This window comes from Canis aureus, chromosome 33 (genome assembly GCF_053574225.1).
Source record: "Canis aureus isolate CA01 chromosome 33, VMU_Caureus_v.1.0, whole genome shotgun sequence".
NCBI lineage: Eukaryota > Metazoa > Chordata > Mammalia > Carnivora > Canidae > Canis > Canis aureus.
The window spans coordinates 28,534,553-28,550,579 of NC_135643.1; the positions used below are offsets into that span (position 1 = coordinate 28,534,553).

At 38.9% G+C, this 16,027-nt stretch overlaps 1 protein-coding gene across 2 annotated transcripts in view; it reads right to left on the bottom strand.

Annotated features, from left to right (window-relative positions):
- PAPSS1 (3'-phosphoadenosine 5'-phosphosulfate synthase 1) overlaps nucleotides 1-16,027 on the bottom strand; it is a 99,407-nt gene that overhangs the window by 52,125 nt on the left and 31,255 nt on the right. For both annotated transcript variants that reach the window (XM_077882217.1, XM_077882216.1), the window contains one exon: nucleotides 15,699-15,817. In XM_077882217.1, the coding sequence (XP_077738343.1) occupies nucleotides 15,699-15,817 (119 nt within the window). The remainder of the gene's footprint in view (nucleotides 1-15,698; nucleotides 15,818-16,027) is intronic.

A 16,027-nucleotide genomic window follows, 5' to 3' on the forward strand; every position in this document is an offset into this window, starting at 1 on the left:
AGACCTTGAGGAATAATTACTAAATGTGTTTAATTACTTCAACTTTTTTTTTAAGCCAAATCTATTAGGGTCACCTTTATAAGCATGCAAAATGAGTAAGGGTTTTTCATACATGTATCTCATCCAAGCAATATTTATTATTCAAAATAAATTCTCAAGAGAATGAGTAGATAAGCCATAGTCTGGGAGAAAATACTTACAAAAGGCTTATCTGAAAAAGGACTATTTTCTAAAACACACAAAGAACTTAAAACTCAGTGATATGAGAACAAACAGCCTGATTTTTTTTTTAAAAGGGGCCAAAGACCTGAACAGAAATCTTACCAAATAAGATATACAAATGACCAATAAGCATATAAAATAATACATCACGTCATCAGGGGAATGCAAATTAAAACAAGATACCAGGACATGACATACCTATTAGACTAGCCAAAATGCAAAATACTGACAACACCAAATGTGGGTGAGACTCCGGAGCAACAGGAACTTTCACTGACTGCTGATGGGAATGCAAATAGTATAAACATTTTGGAAATCAATTTGGCAGTTTCTTACAAAACTAATCATGCTCTTACCATACGATTCAGCAATTGTGCTCCTTGGTATTTATCCAAATGAGCTGAAACCTATATCCATGCAAAAACCTGCACAGACATTTATAGCAGCCTTATTCATAATTGCCAAGACTCTGAAACACCAAATGTGGGTGAAGACGTCCTTCAGTAGGTGAATGGATAAACTGTTACATCCAGACAATGAAAAGACATGGAAGAACCTTAAATGCATATTACTAAGTACCAGAAGCCTAGCTGAAAAGGCTCCATACTGTGTGATCCCAACTATACGACATTCTGGAAAAGGAAAAACTATGGAGACGGTGAAAACATCAGTGTTGCCAGGAGTTACAGGCCAGGGGGATGTAGAGGGGAGGTGAACACCAAAGAAGAGGGAATTTTTAGAGCTGTGAAATTATGATACTGTAACAAAAGTGTCATTACACATCTGTCAAAACCTAGAGAAGTACAACTGGAAACTATGAATTTGTGACAATGTATCAGAGTAGGTGCATCAACAGTAACAACTGTACCACTCTGGTGAGGGGTGTTGATAGGATAGGCTATGCCTGTGAGGGAGGGGAATGGGGTAAATGGGAACTCACGCTACCTTCCACTCAGTTTTGCGCGAACCTAAAACTGCTCTAAAAAATAGTCCATTAAAAAAAACGCAAACAACAAAAGTGTAATTCAAAGTAAATATCAATGGAAGAATCAGATTTTTGAAGACATACCCTGCTACTTTCCTGACCATTAACTGTGGGAAGAAACTTCCAACTTATATCTGGGCTTACATTAATATCTTCAAGTAGAGAAAAAAAGCAGTCAGGTATGTGTATCAAAGCTAGATGATCTCATGAAAGGCCTGATGTCACTACTCAAGCAGCCCCTGTGGGTCCTGAAAAATCTTGAAAGATTTATTCTCTCACATTTCTCCTTCCAAAATTGGACAAAAGAGACGCAGTTCAGTATCAGCTAAATCATGTGTCAGAATCAGTCTGCTCGTACTGGTAATTCAAGGCCTCTGATCTTTCTCATGATAACGCAAGAATAAAGAGAGTAAACATGAAGGAAAGGAGAAAAGAACTAATAAAATTTAAATACAGGGAGGGAGGGAAGAAGAAAGAAAGAAAATAAAGGAAGGAAGAGAAAGAAAGAAGAAAGAAAGAAAGAAAGAAAGAAAGAAAGAAAGAAAGAAAGAAAGAAAAGAAAAGAAAAGAAAAGAAAAGAAAAGAAAAGAAAAGAAAAGAAAAGAAAAGAAAAGAAAAGAAAAGGAAGGAAAGGAAGGAAAGGAAGGAAAGGAAGGAAAGGAAGGAAAGGAAGGAAAGGAAGGAAAGGAAGGAAAGGAAGGAAAGGAAGGAAAGGAAGGAAAGGAAGGAAAGGAAGGAAAGGAAGGAAAGGAAGGAAAGGAAGGAAAGGAAGGAAAGGAAGGAAAGGAAGGAAAGGAAGGAAAGGAAGGAAAGGAAGGAAAGGAAGGAAAGGAAGGAAAGGAAGGAAAGGAAGGAGAAGAGAAGAGAAGAGAAGAGAAGAGAAGAGAAGAGAAGAGAAGAGAAGAGAAGAGAAGAGAAAGGCAAGTGGGCAGACAGCTTGCTCCAGTACCAAGTTTAACTCATTGTTCCTGGTATGCAGATACGAAGGGTACTTTCTGGGGGCCCCTCTGTCCCTTGAGCATCCTACTGCTCACAGGAGGAGGAAAGTGGAAAAATGAGTGCCTAAAACAAACCATACACCACACAGGGCACTTCATATACCTTCCAGGCCTTCTGCCAATGAAGCGTCCAGCAGGCACCCACAGCTGAAGGCTATTCGTTGTATTCACAGGGCAAATACTACATGAGGGCACTGAAGACAATGATGAAGGAAAGAAAGACACCTTCTACCAGCTGCCTCTTTTCTCTGTAGATATAAATACTATACAACCTTGTATTAATGAGGCAGATTTTTTTTTTTTTTTTTGAGAGCAAGAGCGTGAACATGGGAGTAGGAGGTGGTGGAAGAGGGAAAGAGAGAATCCCAAGCAGACCCCCCGTTCAGCATGGAGCCCAAGGAGGGCTCGGTCCCAGATGAGGTGAAATCAAGAGTCAGATACTTAACCAACTGAACCACCCAGGCACCCTAAAGCATATTTCTAATAATGCCAAGCTAAAGAGGGCATGTCTCAAATTTTACCAGTGGGGTCAAAGAAGTGGTAAATATACATCAACAATTTATACATGATACTTGATTTCACAGTGTACCTGAAGAGGAAATCACATATAGAAAAGTCCCTTGTTTTCTCTGTATGTCAACTTTATCTCAATCAAATTGGAAGGAAAAAAAATACTCTTCTTATAATCTAGCAAAAGAAATAGCTTAATCTATTCCATTCTGTGCAATAACAAGCAATAATTCCAGGAATTATTAATACATTTAAATTATAAAATAGCAGTAAAGAGAATTTGGAATTGAGAAAAACAAATCATCGCACATATGGTTATCATTGTCATTTTTATATATTCCCTTCCCATTACAGGGCATTGGTCATTTCAGGAATCTGTACAAAACCTATTATTTCACCAACTAGAAAATAAAAATTCAGAATCAACTTTTCCTACAAGAACAATATGACATGCATTAAGAGAACTGCACGCACTCTATCTGTTCAATTAGCTTCTTGGATATGTAAAGCTCTCAAAGATGTCTTGAGACATACCCATTTTTCCAGCTGCAAAATAAAGAACTAAAATCCTCCACACTAGGAATCAACTATAATTTTAAATTACACAAAAAGTCAGGCATTTGTTAGGATTTTCATGAGGAAGAGTATAATATAGTTTCACAAAACAGACTTAAAATTAAATACGTTAATCACAAAACATTAGAGACACATCTTCAAAGCCAAAAGGAGGCAAGAGAAATTAACAGGGGTCTACAGGTTAGTTATTTCTGACGTTTACACCTAAGATCTGAGTTCAAATTCTACCACTGCACTCCTAAGCAGGTTACCAAAGACCTCTGAACTGATCTCCTTCTCAGGTGTCCCAAAGAGACATATATGCACATATGTTACAGGTCTGTTGTGAAATTTGGTAACTCAAAATACCTGAACTGCAGGGACTAATGTTAGCTGGATGCTTACTACAATATCAGCACTGTCCCAAGGGCTTCATAGGGATGAATTCATTTAATCTTTATACAATCCTGTTGGGTTTTTTTTAAAGATTTTTTTTATTTATTCATGAGAGACAGAGAGAGAGAGAGAGAGGCAGAGACACAGGCAGAGGGAGAAACAGGCTCCATGCAGGGAGTCCGATGTGGGACTCCATCCCAGGACTCCAGGATCACGCCCTGGGCCAAAGGCAGGCACTACACTGCTGAGCCACCCAGGGATCCCCTAATCTTTATACAATCCTACCTAGGAAGATAGAAATCTTATCCTTGAACAGATTTGGAAATTGAGGCTCAGAAGAGGTTAATAACTGGCCCTGAATCTCTGCTATTCTGTCTTCCAATACACTTAACACACAATAAATAATATAGTGTGGTTGCTATATTCCAGGAGCTGTTCTGAACACTCTATGCATGTTAACTCAGAGAATCCTCAGTACAATTCTAAGACAGGCACTATTACTTCTTGTACAAACAAAAGAACTGAAGCCAGAGAAATTAGGTATTTTTTCCAAGGTCACCCAGTTAATTGATAAATGTTAGAACTGGGATTCCAACTGAGGTTCCAATATTATTCTCCTCCAAAAAAATAAAAAATAACTGTTACTGCTTCTCTCATGAAAACTAAGATACGAAACATTGTCACACAAATTGTCCTTAGTTAATCTTCATGATTTTATTAAACATTCACAATTCCCAAGGTTGTTGGTAGGTGATCTTTATGTGTTGATAAAGTTCTAGACAAAAAGTAAAAGATACTCAACATTTCAATTAGGCCTTAACATTTCTAAGAAGGTTAAGTGAGCAATTCTCAAACTTTTCCAAACCACATTACAATGAATAAATTGAAAACCTCCATTTCCACCACATTGGACCCCTTAGAACTTCAAAAACCCAGAATCCAGTAATGCAACAAATGACATAGGGACTCCAGGGAAGAGAATTTCACTGACACCAACCATTCTATATAAAGTTTTCTTTGCCATCTCTGAAGCCTACATTATTTTAAGGATAGGAGATCTTTTTTATGTTGTAGGGGTGACTATTCTCTTCCACTTCATTTACTGCTGATAACTGTCAACAGTTTTGGAGGGCCAGAGGAGAGCATCCAACAGATGAGTCTCCTGATCTTTGTTGGATGCAACGGGCATTTTTTAGCTGGTTTCCTAAGCCAGCATCACTAGATTCAGCTTACAAATACTAACAGCAGCAGTGCCCACTGCCCACTCTGATGCTCTAGGCATGTGGCTGGGTCCGTGCTCCCCATCTCCACCCTGGAATCTCTCCTCTCCACAACCACACTGGAGGTTACACCTACGCATGTCAATCTACTCCCTCTGAAAAGATCAATCTACTCCCTCTGAAAAGATGTTCAAAGTAAGAACTGAGAACTAACAATATTTCTATACATCTTTTCTCTCCAACCATATCCTAAGAAAACAAATATACAAATAACTTGTGAGCAAATCTATGTGTCTCCAAGAGAACTAGTTGGAACATGAAAGAGTAATATCTATACTATCAGCTCAACTAAATCATTTTTTCAATGTTTTGTGCACTCGTATGTCCATGAATACATTTGGGATAAATACATATTTAGTTAATGTGCTGCTTTACACGCATGAACAAAGAAGCTACAATCATTTTCCTTTCAAGAAAGGGGGAATTATTTTCTTGAGTCAAAATAATTTTTTTCATTATTAAACATTACACACAACTGTTCCCTTTTCAAAATTCACATCTAGCAAGATTTTTAAATGAATCTTAGCTTCACAACTTAAATATAAATTCTTCTGATGCCTAACTGAAGTAAAACAAAAGTTCAAGAGGTTGCTACTGTTTTTCTCGTCTAAAAAAAAAATTACATCAAGTGAATATTTTTTGATTAGCACAAACCTAACAGCATGAATTGAAAGGAACATGGAATATTTACTCAAAGGAAGCGAGTTCTATATAAATTCTATGTGTAGAGAGAAGAGAACTCTCTATCAGGAATACATAATTTTTAAACACAGACACACCCAATTTCTAGCACATTCTACTGACAAATCTTCTCAGTTTCCAAAACCACTATTAAACATCTAAAAGGAGCAAAACCACCTCAAAGTAAGACAAGATATCTGGACAACATAATGTGAAGTCCCTGCCACATGAGTTGTCCATTTTATTTGGGATTCATTAAGATTTCCAGAGACACAGTCAGCTATTAGAAAACAAAGTGTTCTTCTTCAACTTGTACATATAAGACCTTTTATTTCATAGCATTTCCTTTAAAACAAAACAGACCACAAGCCAGGCCAAAAGCAAGTGTTTATATACCTAAACCTCTCACCCACCAATGTTGGGAGCACTACAATCACCTAGCATTTATGGGTAAAGAGAATACAAGGGGGGCTCCTGGGTCGGGGCGGGGGGGGTCAGTAAACATTTCACATGCTATAAATCACGTAGGCCTAGAAATATTTATTATGAATGTATAAATAGTAAATTAATTCTAAATGTTACATGGGTTCTTAAAACTTTTTTTGCTTGACTCAACACAATCTAAGAGCTAACATATACTGTATCTGTAATCTTTGTTCAAAAGGACAGTTGTTAGGTTTTTATCTGGACCAACAGACAGAACATTCACTACCTGAAAATAGTACTATTCTTGTCTTCTCTTTCAAATCTTCCTAAAGAACTGTGAACATGTTAATAAACATAGTGATTCCACATTCTAAGTTTTGCCATTAAGTATTTTCTGTACTTTTTTCTTGAGCCAAATCTGCTCAACAGATTTGAAGGCTAGAGCTCATTCATATTTTATGTAACTTTTAAATTTCTATTATCTAAACTACATGCATCCAAAGCATGAACACCAAACGACATTCTGGCAACACTTTAAAACTGAGCTGTGAAGTCAGGTTTTTATGTGCAGTATAAAATCCATTTAGAGCACTAAACCACCATTTCATAAAAAGACAAACCTTTAAATAATTTATAGCACTAGTAAATCTAGTAGACTTAAAAACAGTATTTAAAATATCACTTTAGATTAAAACCAGCAGCAAGAAGCCTACATCTTTATGTCATAACACACCAAGTTAAAATGCAATACTAGCAGGCCATCTAGTGACTATCCAAGGGTTAGGGGAAAAATGTGAATCCAAAAATCCTCTGTATTTTTCAGTGTCTTCTATTTTCTTGAATAAAATATGCCCAAATGAAGCACATTAAGAAAATAAAGATGCTCTGACCAAGCACTGAGAAATTATTTATATAAATGAACATATTTCTTTGCCCCAATTACATTACACAGGCCAGATCAAAAGAGAAAGAAAACAATCCAGAGATGACTGAGGATACATAATATTACACTAACCAAAATACCTATCATCCTAAAATATCCTTTGTACAGAACATCAAAAACATGTTTTTCTTGGACAATGAAGCCATTATCTCAGAGTAAAGAACGTTAAAGAAACAATATCTGGTATAATTCATTTTAGGAGGGTCTCTCCTAAGTAATACCAAGCATCAGATAGAAAAAAATCCTTTGCTCTTATGGACAGCCCTTCTCAAACATCTGCATTCTCTAGAAAGCCCCAAAACATGCTGCCCTCTCTGCTCCAATAAAAAACTTTCCACATATTACAATGGGAAATATATATTTAGTCTTTGTGTCTAGTTCCAGGCACAGAGCTCTTAAAACCCTTGGAACCTCCTGATTGGTTAAGAGTGTGTTTGGTACAAAAATGTGATGGCTCCAGGCTAAGGTGGTCCTCAAGAAAGACCATGCCATACTTATATCAGAAGGCCGGAACTTTCAACTCCATCCCCAGAACTGAGCTGGGGTAGAGGCTGATGGAACCTCCATAAAAACCCCTAAAGGACAGATTCAGAGACACACTGAGTTAGTGACAGCATGCCCACAGAGTGTGTAGAAGCACCATGGCTCTCTCCCGGACCCATACCTTGTTCCATATGCCTCTTCCGTTTGGCTGTTCCAGAGTCACATCCTTTATAATAAACTGGTAATGGTAATGGTAAATAAAGTGCTTTTGTGACTTCTGTGAGTCAAATTACTGAACCGGGGGTGGGGGGGGGGGGTCTGGGTAACCCCTGAATGTGCAGTCAGCCATTGGGTATCTGGGCACCCAATTTATAGCTATCTGAAGTAGCGGCACTCTTATGAGACTGAACCCTTAACCTGCAGTTTCTTTTCTTTTTTTTTTTTTTTTTTTAACCTGCAGTTTCTGAGCTGTGGACAGTTACTGTCAGAACAGAATCAAATTGTTGAACACCCAGTTAGTGTCAATTAGTTGAGTATGAGGGGAAAAAAAAAAACCCAAAAGTCTAACAAATGGAGCCTGTAAGAGGAAATAAAACGTACTTACCTTTATTATTTTAGAAATAAGATTTTGTTTTATATGGTTTAATAACCCAAGGCACTCATTTACCATTTATTTTTTTAATACCTTTGCCATTTCTTTTTTTTTTTTTTTGTATTTATTTATTCATGAGAGACACACAGAAAGAGGCAGAGACATAGGCAGACAGAGAAGCAGGCTCCCTACGGGGAGCCTGAGGGGAGACTCAATTCCAGGACCCCGGGATCATGCCCTGAGGCAAAGGCAGATGCTCAATGGCTGAGTCACTCAGGTGTCCCTCATTTACCATTTAGATTTAGGTTTCAGGACCTAAGTAAATTAATTCAGCTGGCATGAGGTACCCCAGCTTTACAAGGTAAATTAGGTAACTGACAATCACTTCCTACTTCACACTACCTAGAACGAACCTTTCACACTAACTGGTGACAGGCATGGGCAGTTTACAACTTTATAAGTCAGTATTCCTTCCAATCCAGACAGTGCCGCCTCTGAACTGCTCTGAAGTACTTTGAAAATATTCTAGGGATGCCTGGGTAGCTCAGTGATTAGCATCTGCCTCTGGGTCAGGTTGTGATCCCGGGGACCTGGGATCAAGTCCTCCATCAGGCTCTCCGCAGGGAGCCTGCTTCTCTCTCCGCCTATGTCTGTCTTTCACTGTGTGTGTGCGTCTCATGAATAAATAAAATGAAAGAAAGAAAGAAAAAGAGAGAGAGAGAGAGAGAGAGAAAGAAAGAAAGAAAGAAAGAAAGAAAGAAAGAAAGAAAGAAAGAAAGAAAGAAAGAAAGAAAGAAAGAAAAAAAGAAGAAAGAGAAAGAAAGAGAGAAAAGTATTCTAAAAACATCAGTTCTTTCTAAGACCCAATACTCTCAAGTTCTCAACCCAATGTCATTTAGGAAAAAATGATCAAGGAATGTGAAAGAGAGCCACAGGAAAGGCGTATTTCAGAAACAAACTGGAAATGGAAAGAATCTAGGTATAAGGAAAGGCAGTGTAGAAAAGTGTGGGTTGCAGCATCTAGCAGACCATGTTCAAATCCCACTCTGCTCCCTCAACAGCACTGTCCTGGGACAGACAACTTCACCTCTCTGAATCGTCTCCCATTGGTAAAAGGAGGATAATTATAACTACTACTCTGAATTTTAACACATTACTGTGCTACCAATGTAACTACTAAAAGGCCTTGCCTCTGCAAGAATTCTTGCTGGTTTCCATCTCTGCACAAAACATTCCCTTCTAGTGAACACAATTATATTCTTAGACATAATGATGATTAGTGCAGAACCTCTAATCTTTATATCCCCACTCCTCACTTTGACCCCTGCCCTAGGAATGTCAGCCCCTTCACCTCGCAATCTAGATTTATGAAATTAGCTCTACTCTGTGACCTCACATAACCCATTTTTAGAAAACCTTACAGATGCCTCTGTGATGACAACAAAGTTGCACTGCATGTGCCACCCGCATCACCAGGGATAGTTTGCTTTGGAAGGTACACACCGCACTGAGTTCCCTTGCGATCAGGTTGCAGCAGGCAAATGGACTCCTTGTATTGCCAACTAACCATCAACTCCGAGCTGAATGTCAGGTATTCACTGGCTTACCGACATGCCCTAATGCTCATTTGAGATTCGACTTTGTAAGAAAAACGACTGAAGGAGGGGACGCCTGGGTGGCTCAGCATTTGAGGATCTGCCTTTGGCTCAGGGTGTGATCATGGAATCCAGGATCGAGTCCTACATCGGACTCCCCTCAAGGAGCCTGCTTCTCCCTCTGCTTGTGTCTCTCTGTCTCTCATGAGTAAATAAAATCTTTGAAAAAACAAAACAAAAAAACAAAAATGATCGAAGGAGAATCAACGCCAGAACAGAAATAGTCACCTGTGTATGTATGTATTTCTTCCTTTGCCTGTATTCTTAAATTCCATACCATGCTATAAAAGAAAAAAAATGAAGATATTTACACTGTCAGTCTAGTCTATAACTGTAAATAAAGGTGATAAGGACCAAAAATTAAGGTCCATGAGGCAGGAATTTTTACTGTTTAATTCACTGCCATGTCCTCAGTGTTTTACAACAGTACCTAGCATGCAGGCACTAAATTAACAGAATCAACCAAGTAAAACACAGAAATACATACTTTCAATGGGAAGTGAAGCCATATCTTTTCCCCAAAGGACAGTGGCACTAAAAGAAAGCAACTGCATTCTGCTCCTTTTTTCTCTCTAAACAAAAAGAAAAGGAGGAAGTGGTAGAGGAGCAGGAGGAGGGAGAGAGAAGAGAAGGAGAGGAAGAGAGGGGAGGGGAGGGGAAACAAGGGGCACCTGGGTGGTTCAGATGGTTAAACATCTGACTTGATTTGGGCTCAGATCATGATCTCAGGGTTATGTGATCAAGCTCCATGTCAGGCTACATGCTGGGCATGGAGTCTGCTTGAGATTCCCTCTCTCCATCTCTGCCCCTCTTTTCTATCTCTCTCAAAAAAATAAAAAATTTAAAAAAGGCAATTGCATTAAGGAGCCATTTGCATTTCTTCTGTTACCACCAAGCTTTAGAATAAAAATAAATAATTTTTCAAAAGAAAATTTCTCCATCTTTAATATAAGCAGAACACCTTTCTGGTTGTAGATTTAATTACATTGCACTTTAGGTACAATGACAAGGCTGTTGAAAGTAAAAGCCAGAGGCATATGGAAATCAATCTTAGGAAATCATACACTGGAATAATAGGTGTAGAATCCAGAACATCCATGAGCAAGTTATTTAGTTATCTTGGGAATGATAGAAAACATATATAAAAGTACTCAGCACAAAGACCACTTGGAAGCTGTCACAGCAATTCAAGTGAGAAGTGGTTAGAAGCTAAACTAGGAGAAAGGCCACTGGCCCTCAGATTCTAACAATCAAAACAAATACTTTAAAAGACAGTGCCCTACATTACAGGACCCTTAGAGTAAGTATTCAGTAAATGTTAATTTTTTTATCTATCCCTTTTTCAAACCTTGAATGAAACAGTCCAATTATCAGATTATCTAGCAGGCATAATATAGGGTAACATCTCTTTTAAAAAGCAATTCGTAAATCAGTAATTAGGGGATATTAGAAGAAAAGCTTTAATTAAAGTCACAGAGATGAAGGCAACGGCACCAAAACATAAATAAATAAATAAATAAATAAATAAATAAATAAATAAATACTATGACAGTGAAAAGATGCTCCATGTCATTCATCATCAGGGAAATACAAATCAAAACCACAATGAGATACCACCTCACAGCTGTCAGATTGGCAAAAATTAACATGTCAACAAACAAGAGATGTTGGCGAGGATGCAGAGGAAGGGGAACCTTCATACACTATGGGTGGGAATGTAAACTGGTGTAGCCACTCTGGAGAACGGAATAGAGGCTCCTCAAAAAGTTTAAAATAGGGGCAATTGGGTGGCTAAGACTGTTGGGCATCTACCTTTGGCTCAGGTCCTGATCTTGGGGTCCTGGGATCAAGCACCGTATCAGGTCCCCTCCTTAGCAGGGAGCCTGCTTCTCCCTTTCCCTCTATTCCTACCCCCACTCATGAATAAATCAGTAAAATCCTTAAAAAAAAAAAAAAAAAAAAAACCCACACCCTCTCTCTTGCTCGCTCTCTCTCTCTCAAAAAATAAAATAAAATAAAATAAAATCTTAAAAAAAAAGTTGAAAATAGAGCTACCCTATGACCTAGCAATTAGACTACTGGGTATGTACCGCAAAGATACAAATGAGGTGATCCAAAGGGGCACGTGTACCCCAATGTTTATAGCAGCAATGTTCACAACAGCCAAACTATAGAAAGAGCCCAGATGTCCACTGATAGATGAATGCATAAAGAAGACATGGTATAAAGTATCTATGTGTATTTTCCTGATGTTCTATAAAACACTTACAAATCACTGATTAGACATGAAAACTAGATAACCCAAACTAGCAGAAAATAAAAATCTGTATAGCTTTCTAACATTGATAAGACAAATCTCAAGTTAAAAAAAGGTAAGCTCCATGTACAAAAAAACGCCAACAAAATTATAATCAAAATAAAAAGGAAAAATACTGGAAACACAGACAACTACTCCAGAAGAGTAAAAGCAGAGCAAGAATAAGCAGTCTGCTGAAAATTAAACAGAGATTCCAGGATAGAACTTCATGTAACAAGAGGAAAAGCCAGCCAATCTACAAAATCATAAACATTCCTGTGCCCACCACAGAGCTGAGGTCCTAAAGCAGTACCAAGAACAGCTTCCAAAGAGTGACAAGTTCCACCAAGAAAAGACAAGACTCATGAACATGCCCTTTAGGAGTATACGGGAGGAAGAGGTGGCTGCAATAAAAGCAGGAAAGAACAGCAGCTAAATGTTTTAGCACTCTTCAAGGCTGAGTGAGGACTGGTGTGTCAGGTTCACAAACCTGGGAACCCCAAACACCAGCAGTTCTCTACACTCACTCACAAGCAAGTCTACCAGGGTGCTTGGACGCAAGATCGGGAGCAGGTCTGGAGACTAGAGAGCTCCCCGCAGTGGCACACAGGTACAAAACTCTGCCCAGTCCCTGGACCACTGTCTCATACAACACACAGGGTCTTCAGCTGATGGGGCAGGGCAGGAAACTCTCCCAGGGCCCACTGTTTCTAGAGGAAGGGTAGAAGTAAAAATAATCTGCTGAAGGGACATGGAGGAAACTCTCTTGGCCCAGGATATCCTGAACTGATACAAACCAGAAATCTCCATATGCATGTGACCAAGACCATCCAGGTTCAAAGCAGAGATTGGCTACCATGCAGGGAGGTGAAGGGACACTGACAAAGACCCACTCTAAGACCCCAGAGTATAGGTCCTGCCTAAGATTGGGGCTGGATCAGCAGAATTAAGAACCACCACTGCTTCCCCGTCATGAGCCTAAAACCAAGTCCTAAGCAACAGCGGACTCTTTCCACTGAGAAAAGAGTGACAGCACGTAGAGGGACTCAATATGAGGTGCAGGCATCCAGGGAAGCTCAGAGTGGAGCAGAAACACTAAGAAAAACCCGCTAGCAGGCCAGATCCCACATTAGGTACAAGGTAGGACAGCCTACCCCTAGAGGAATTTGAAGCTAGTGGTGCATTAAGAGTAGCTACAGAATAAGGAAACCCAAATCCAACTGAGCTACTAACTAAATTAACTCAACATACTACACTTACAGTGTGACACTTACAGAAATAAATCTTTGGGGGGGGGGGGTGGAAATAGTGACAGAACAGAGCATCTAAAAGCTGTGGGATAGTATTACATTGCCTAACGTATGTGTAACTAGAATCCCAGGAGGAAAAAGAATAGGGTCAAAGAAATATCTGAATAGATAATAGTTAAGAGTTTCAAAATCAAATAAGGGGAACAAGAAAGCCAAGGAACTCTAAACTGAAAGAAAAAAAACTAAAAATACTGCAAGACCTAGACACAACATACTAAAACTGCTAAAATTGGGCAGCCCTGGTGGCTCAGTGGTTTAGCGCCGCCTTCAGCCCAGGGTGGGATCCTAGAGACCCAGGATCAAGTCCCACATCAGGCTCCCTGCATGGAGCCTGCTTCTCCCTCTGCCTGCGTCTCTGCCGCTCTCGCTCTCTCACTCTCTGTCTCTCATGCATAAATAAAATCTTTAAAAAAAAAGGTTAAAAAACAAAAACAAAAACACCTCAGCTTTAAAAAAATAAAAATAAAACTGCTAAAATCTAAGGTATAAGAGAAAATCTTGAATTGAGGCAGAAACAAAAAGAAACATTACAAGGAGAGGAGCCAAGAAAAGAACTGCATCAGACTTCTCATCAGAAATACTGCAAAACAGAGGACCATGGAGCATCATCTTTAAAGTATTAAAAGGGGGAAAAAAAAAAAAAAAAAAAAGGAACCTGTCTAACCTGTCTACCCAAAATACTATGCCCAGCAAAAATAAAAAAAGGGGCCCCTCGGTGGCTCAGTCAGTCAGACACATGACTCTTGATTTCACCTTGAGTTGTGACCTCAGGCCCTGCATCAGGCTCTGCGCTCTATGAGTCTGCTTGTCCCTCTCCCTCTGCTCTTCTCTCCCAAATAAATTAAATCTTAAAAAAAAAATAAATGAGCAAACCAATTAGAAAGGTTTTATATCAAATCTTTCTCAACTCACTCCACTGTGCATCCCAGAGTACTATGCACATGCTGAAATCATGTTTCTAATGCACCTTCTAGCAGTTGAACGTTCATTCCAATTTTCATCACCTGGTATATAAATCCCTCAAGGACAGAGACACAACTGGTTAATCTTTGTATTGCTAGTGCCTCAAACTGTGACAAACTACAATAGTGGGCTTTTGATAGACGTCTGATTGCTGATGCTGTAAGAATGGATACTGAAGAGAGGGAAGCCAAAGACACAGCAGCAGGACCAGCACCAGAGCTCAGAAGCTAGTTAACAGGAAACCCAGACAGCAGAGAGACAAAGCATAAAACCTCACAGGATGGGGTCTCATGAACCTGCAAACAGTACAGCGGTGTGTATAAAGAAAAACATCAGAGCAGTACCATTATGCATTATTTCATTTATTCAACTAAAATGTTTAGATAAGGGAAATATATTAGGAAGGTGGGTCCCACGTTAATTATCACATTTACAATATGAAAAATTTCTAAGGCTAACCACTTATAATATATTCAGACATAGGTAATTTCTTTAAGTTATATGTCTAATATATCCAGTAAGAGATACTAGATGAAAGAGGTTTATGGTAATACAATTTTAAAAATCAAGAGAATGTTCAGATGCGATTGGCCACAGTTAGGACAGAATGGGGCACAATGAGGCATTGCTGTCTGTATACCACTATGTCAGGAGTCCCTGCACAGCACTAGGCAGCAAAGGTAAGGACATCCTGACTAGGAGAAGAAGGAGTAACTACTGACACCCATACAAAAGCCTGATCCTTCCCAACTAAGTAAACTATGTGACCCTCTGTTGGGACCAGGAGAGTATGAAGAAAGAAGCAGGGAAGGAAAGAAGAAGAATTTCTAAAAACTGAACTGGACTAAACTCTGAGAATCATGTACCTCCTAGAAGGCCTGTGTGCTTGAGAAGCCTCTTTACACTTCCAAATGCTCAGGAACCAGAGAAAGATCTTTAGGTCTTCAAACCTTGCCTCCCTAAAACTCAACCATAAGGATATCATCATGCTGCACATGTTACACATCTGGGCACTCTCTAAAAGTCTAGGAAAAGTTAACTACATTACTACATTATGTACCTCAAATTAAAAAAAAGTACAATAATATCAAGTTGAAGAGCTGAATAATCAAAATTGAATATATTAGATGTTTGTGCGGTAAAATTACTGGTAAATAAATAAAAGACTATCTGGCTTTCAAACTTCCTATGGTTTACGTTGACCAGGATATTTCTTATGTTGTATACACTGGCACCCCCACAACACCTAACACAGGGACATACATGCTTAGAAAACTGTCAGCACCATAAAGACTTTGAAATACAAACAGTACTCCATATTACCACCACCTGTTTTTTTGGCAGGGGAAGCGTATATGACGGATATACTTAATCTGATAATTCCCTCTTGGACCTTCTCTTACCCGTTCCTGTAGAAGTTCTACCACCTGCTGGACACAGTCGTTCACATCACAGGAGTCTGTCTTCAGCACCAGTTCAGGAGCTTCTGGTTTTTCATACTCAGAATCGATACCAGTGAAGCCTACAAAAGGTACCAGATGGTAGAGGAGGTGTAAATTAAAATGGGTTTATCTCTTCAGTGTGAGTCTCTGCTAAATAGAATGAAGTTCGTATTTACGCTGCCCCTTCTGAGTTACAGGGTTATAGTACTGAAACTTCTTTCTTGGGAGAAGATTTTTTTATTTTTTTAAAGATTTTATTTATTCATGAGAGACACAGAGAGAGAGAGACA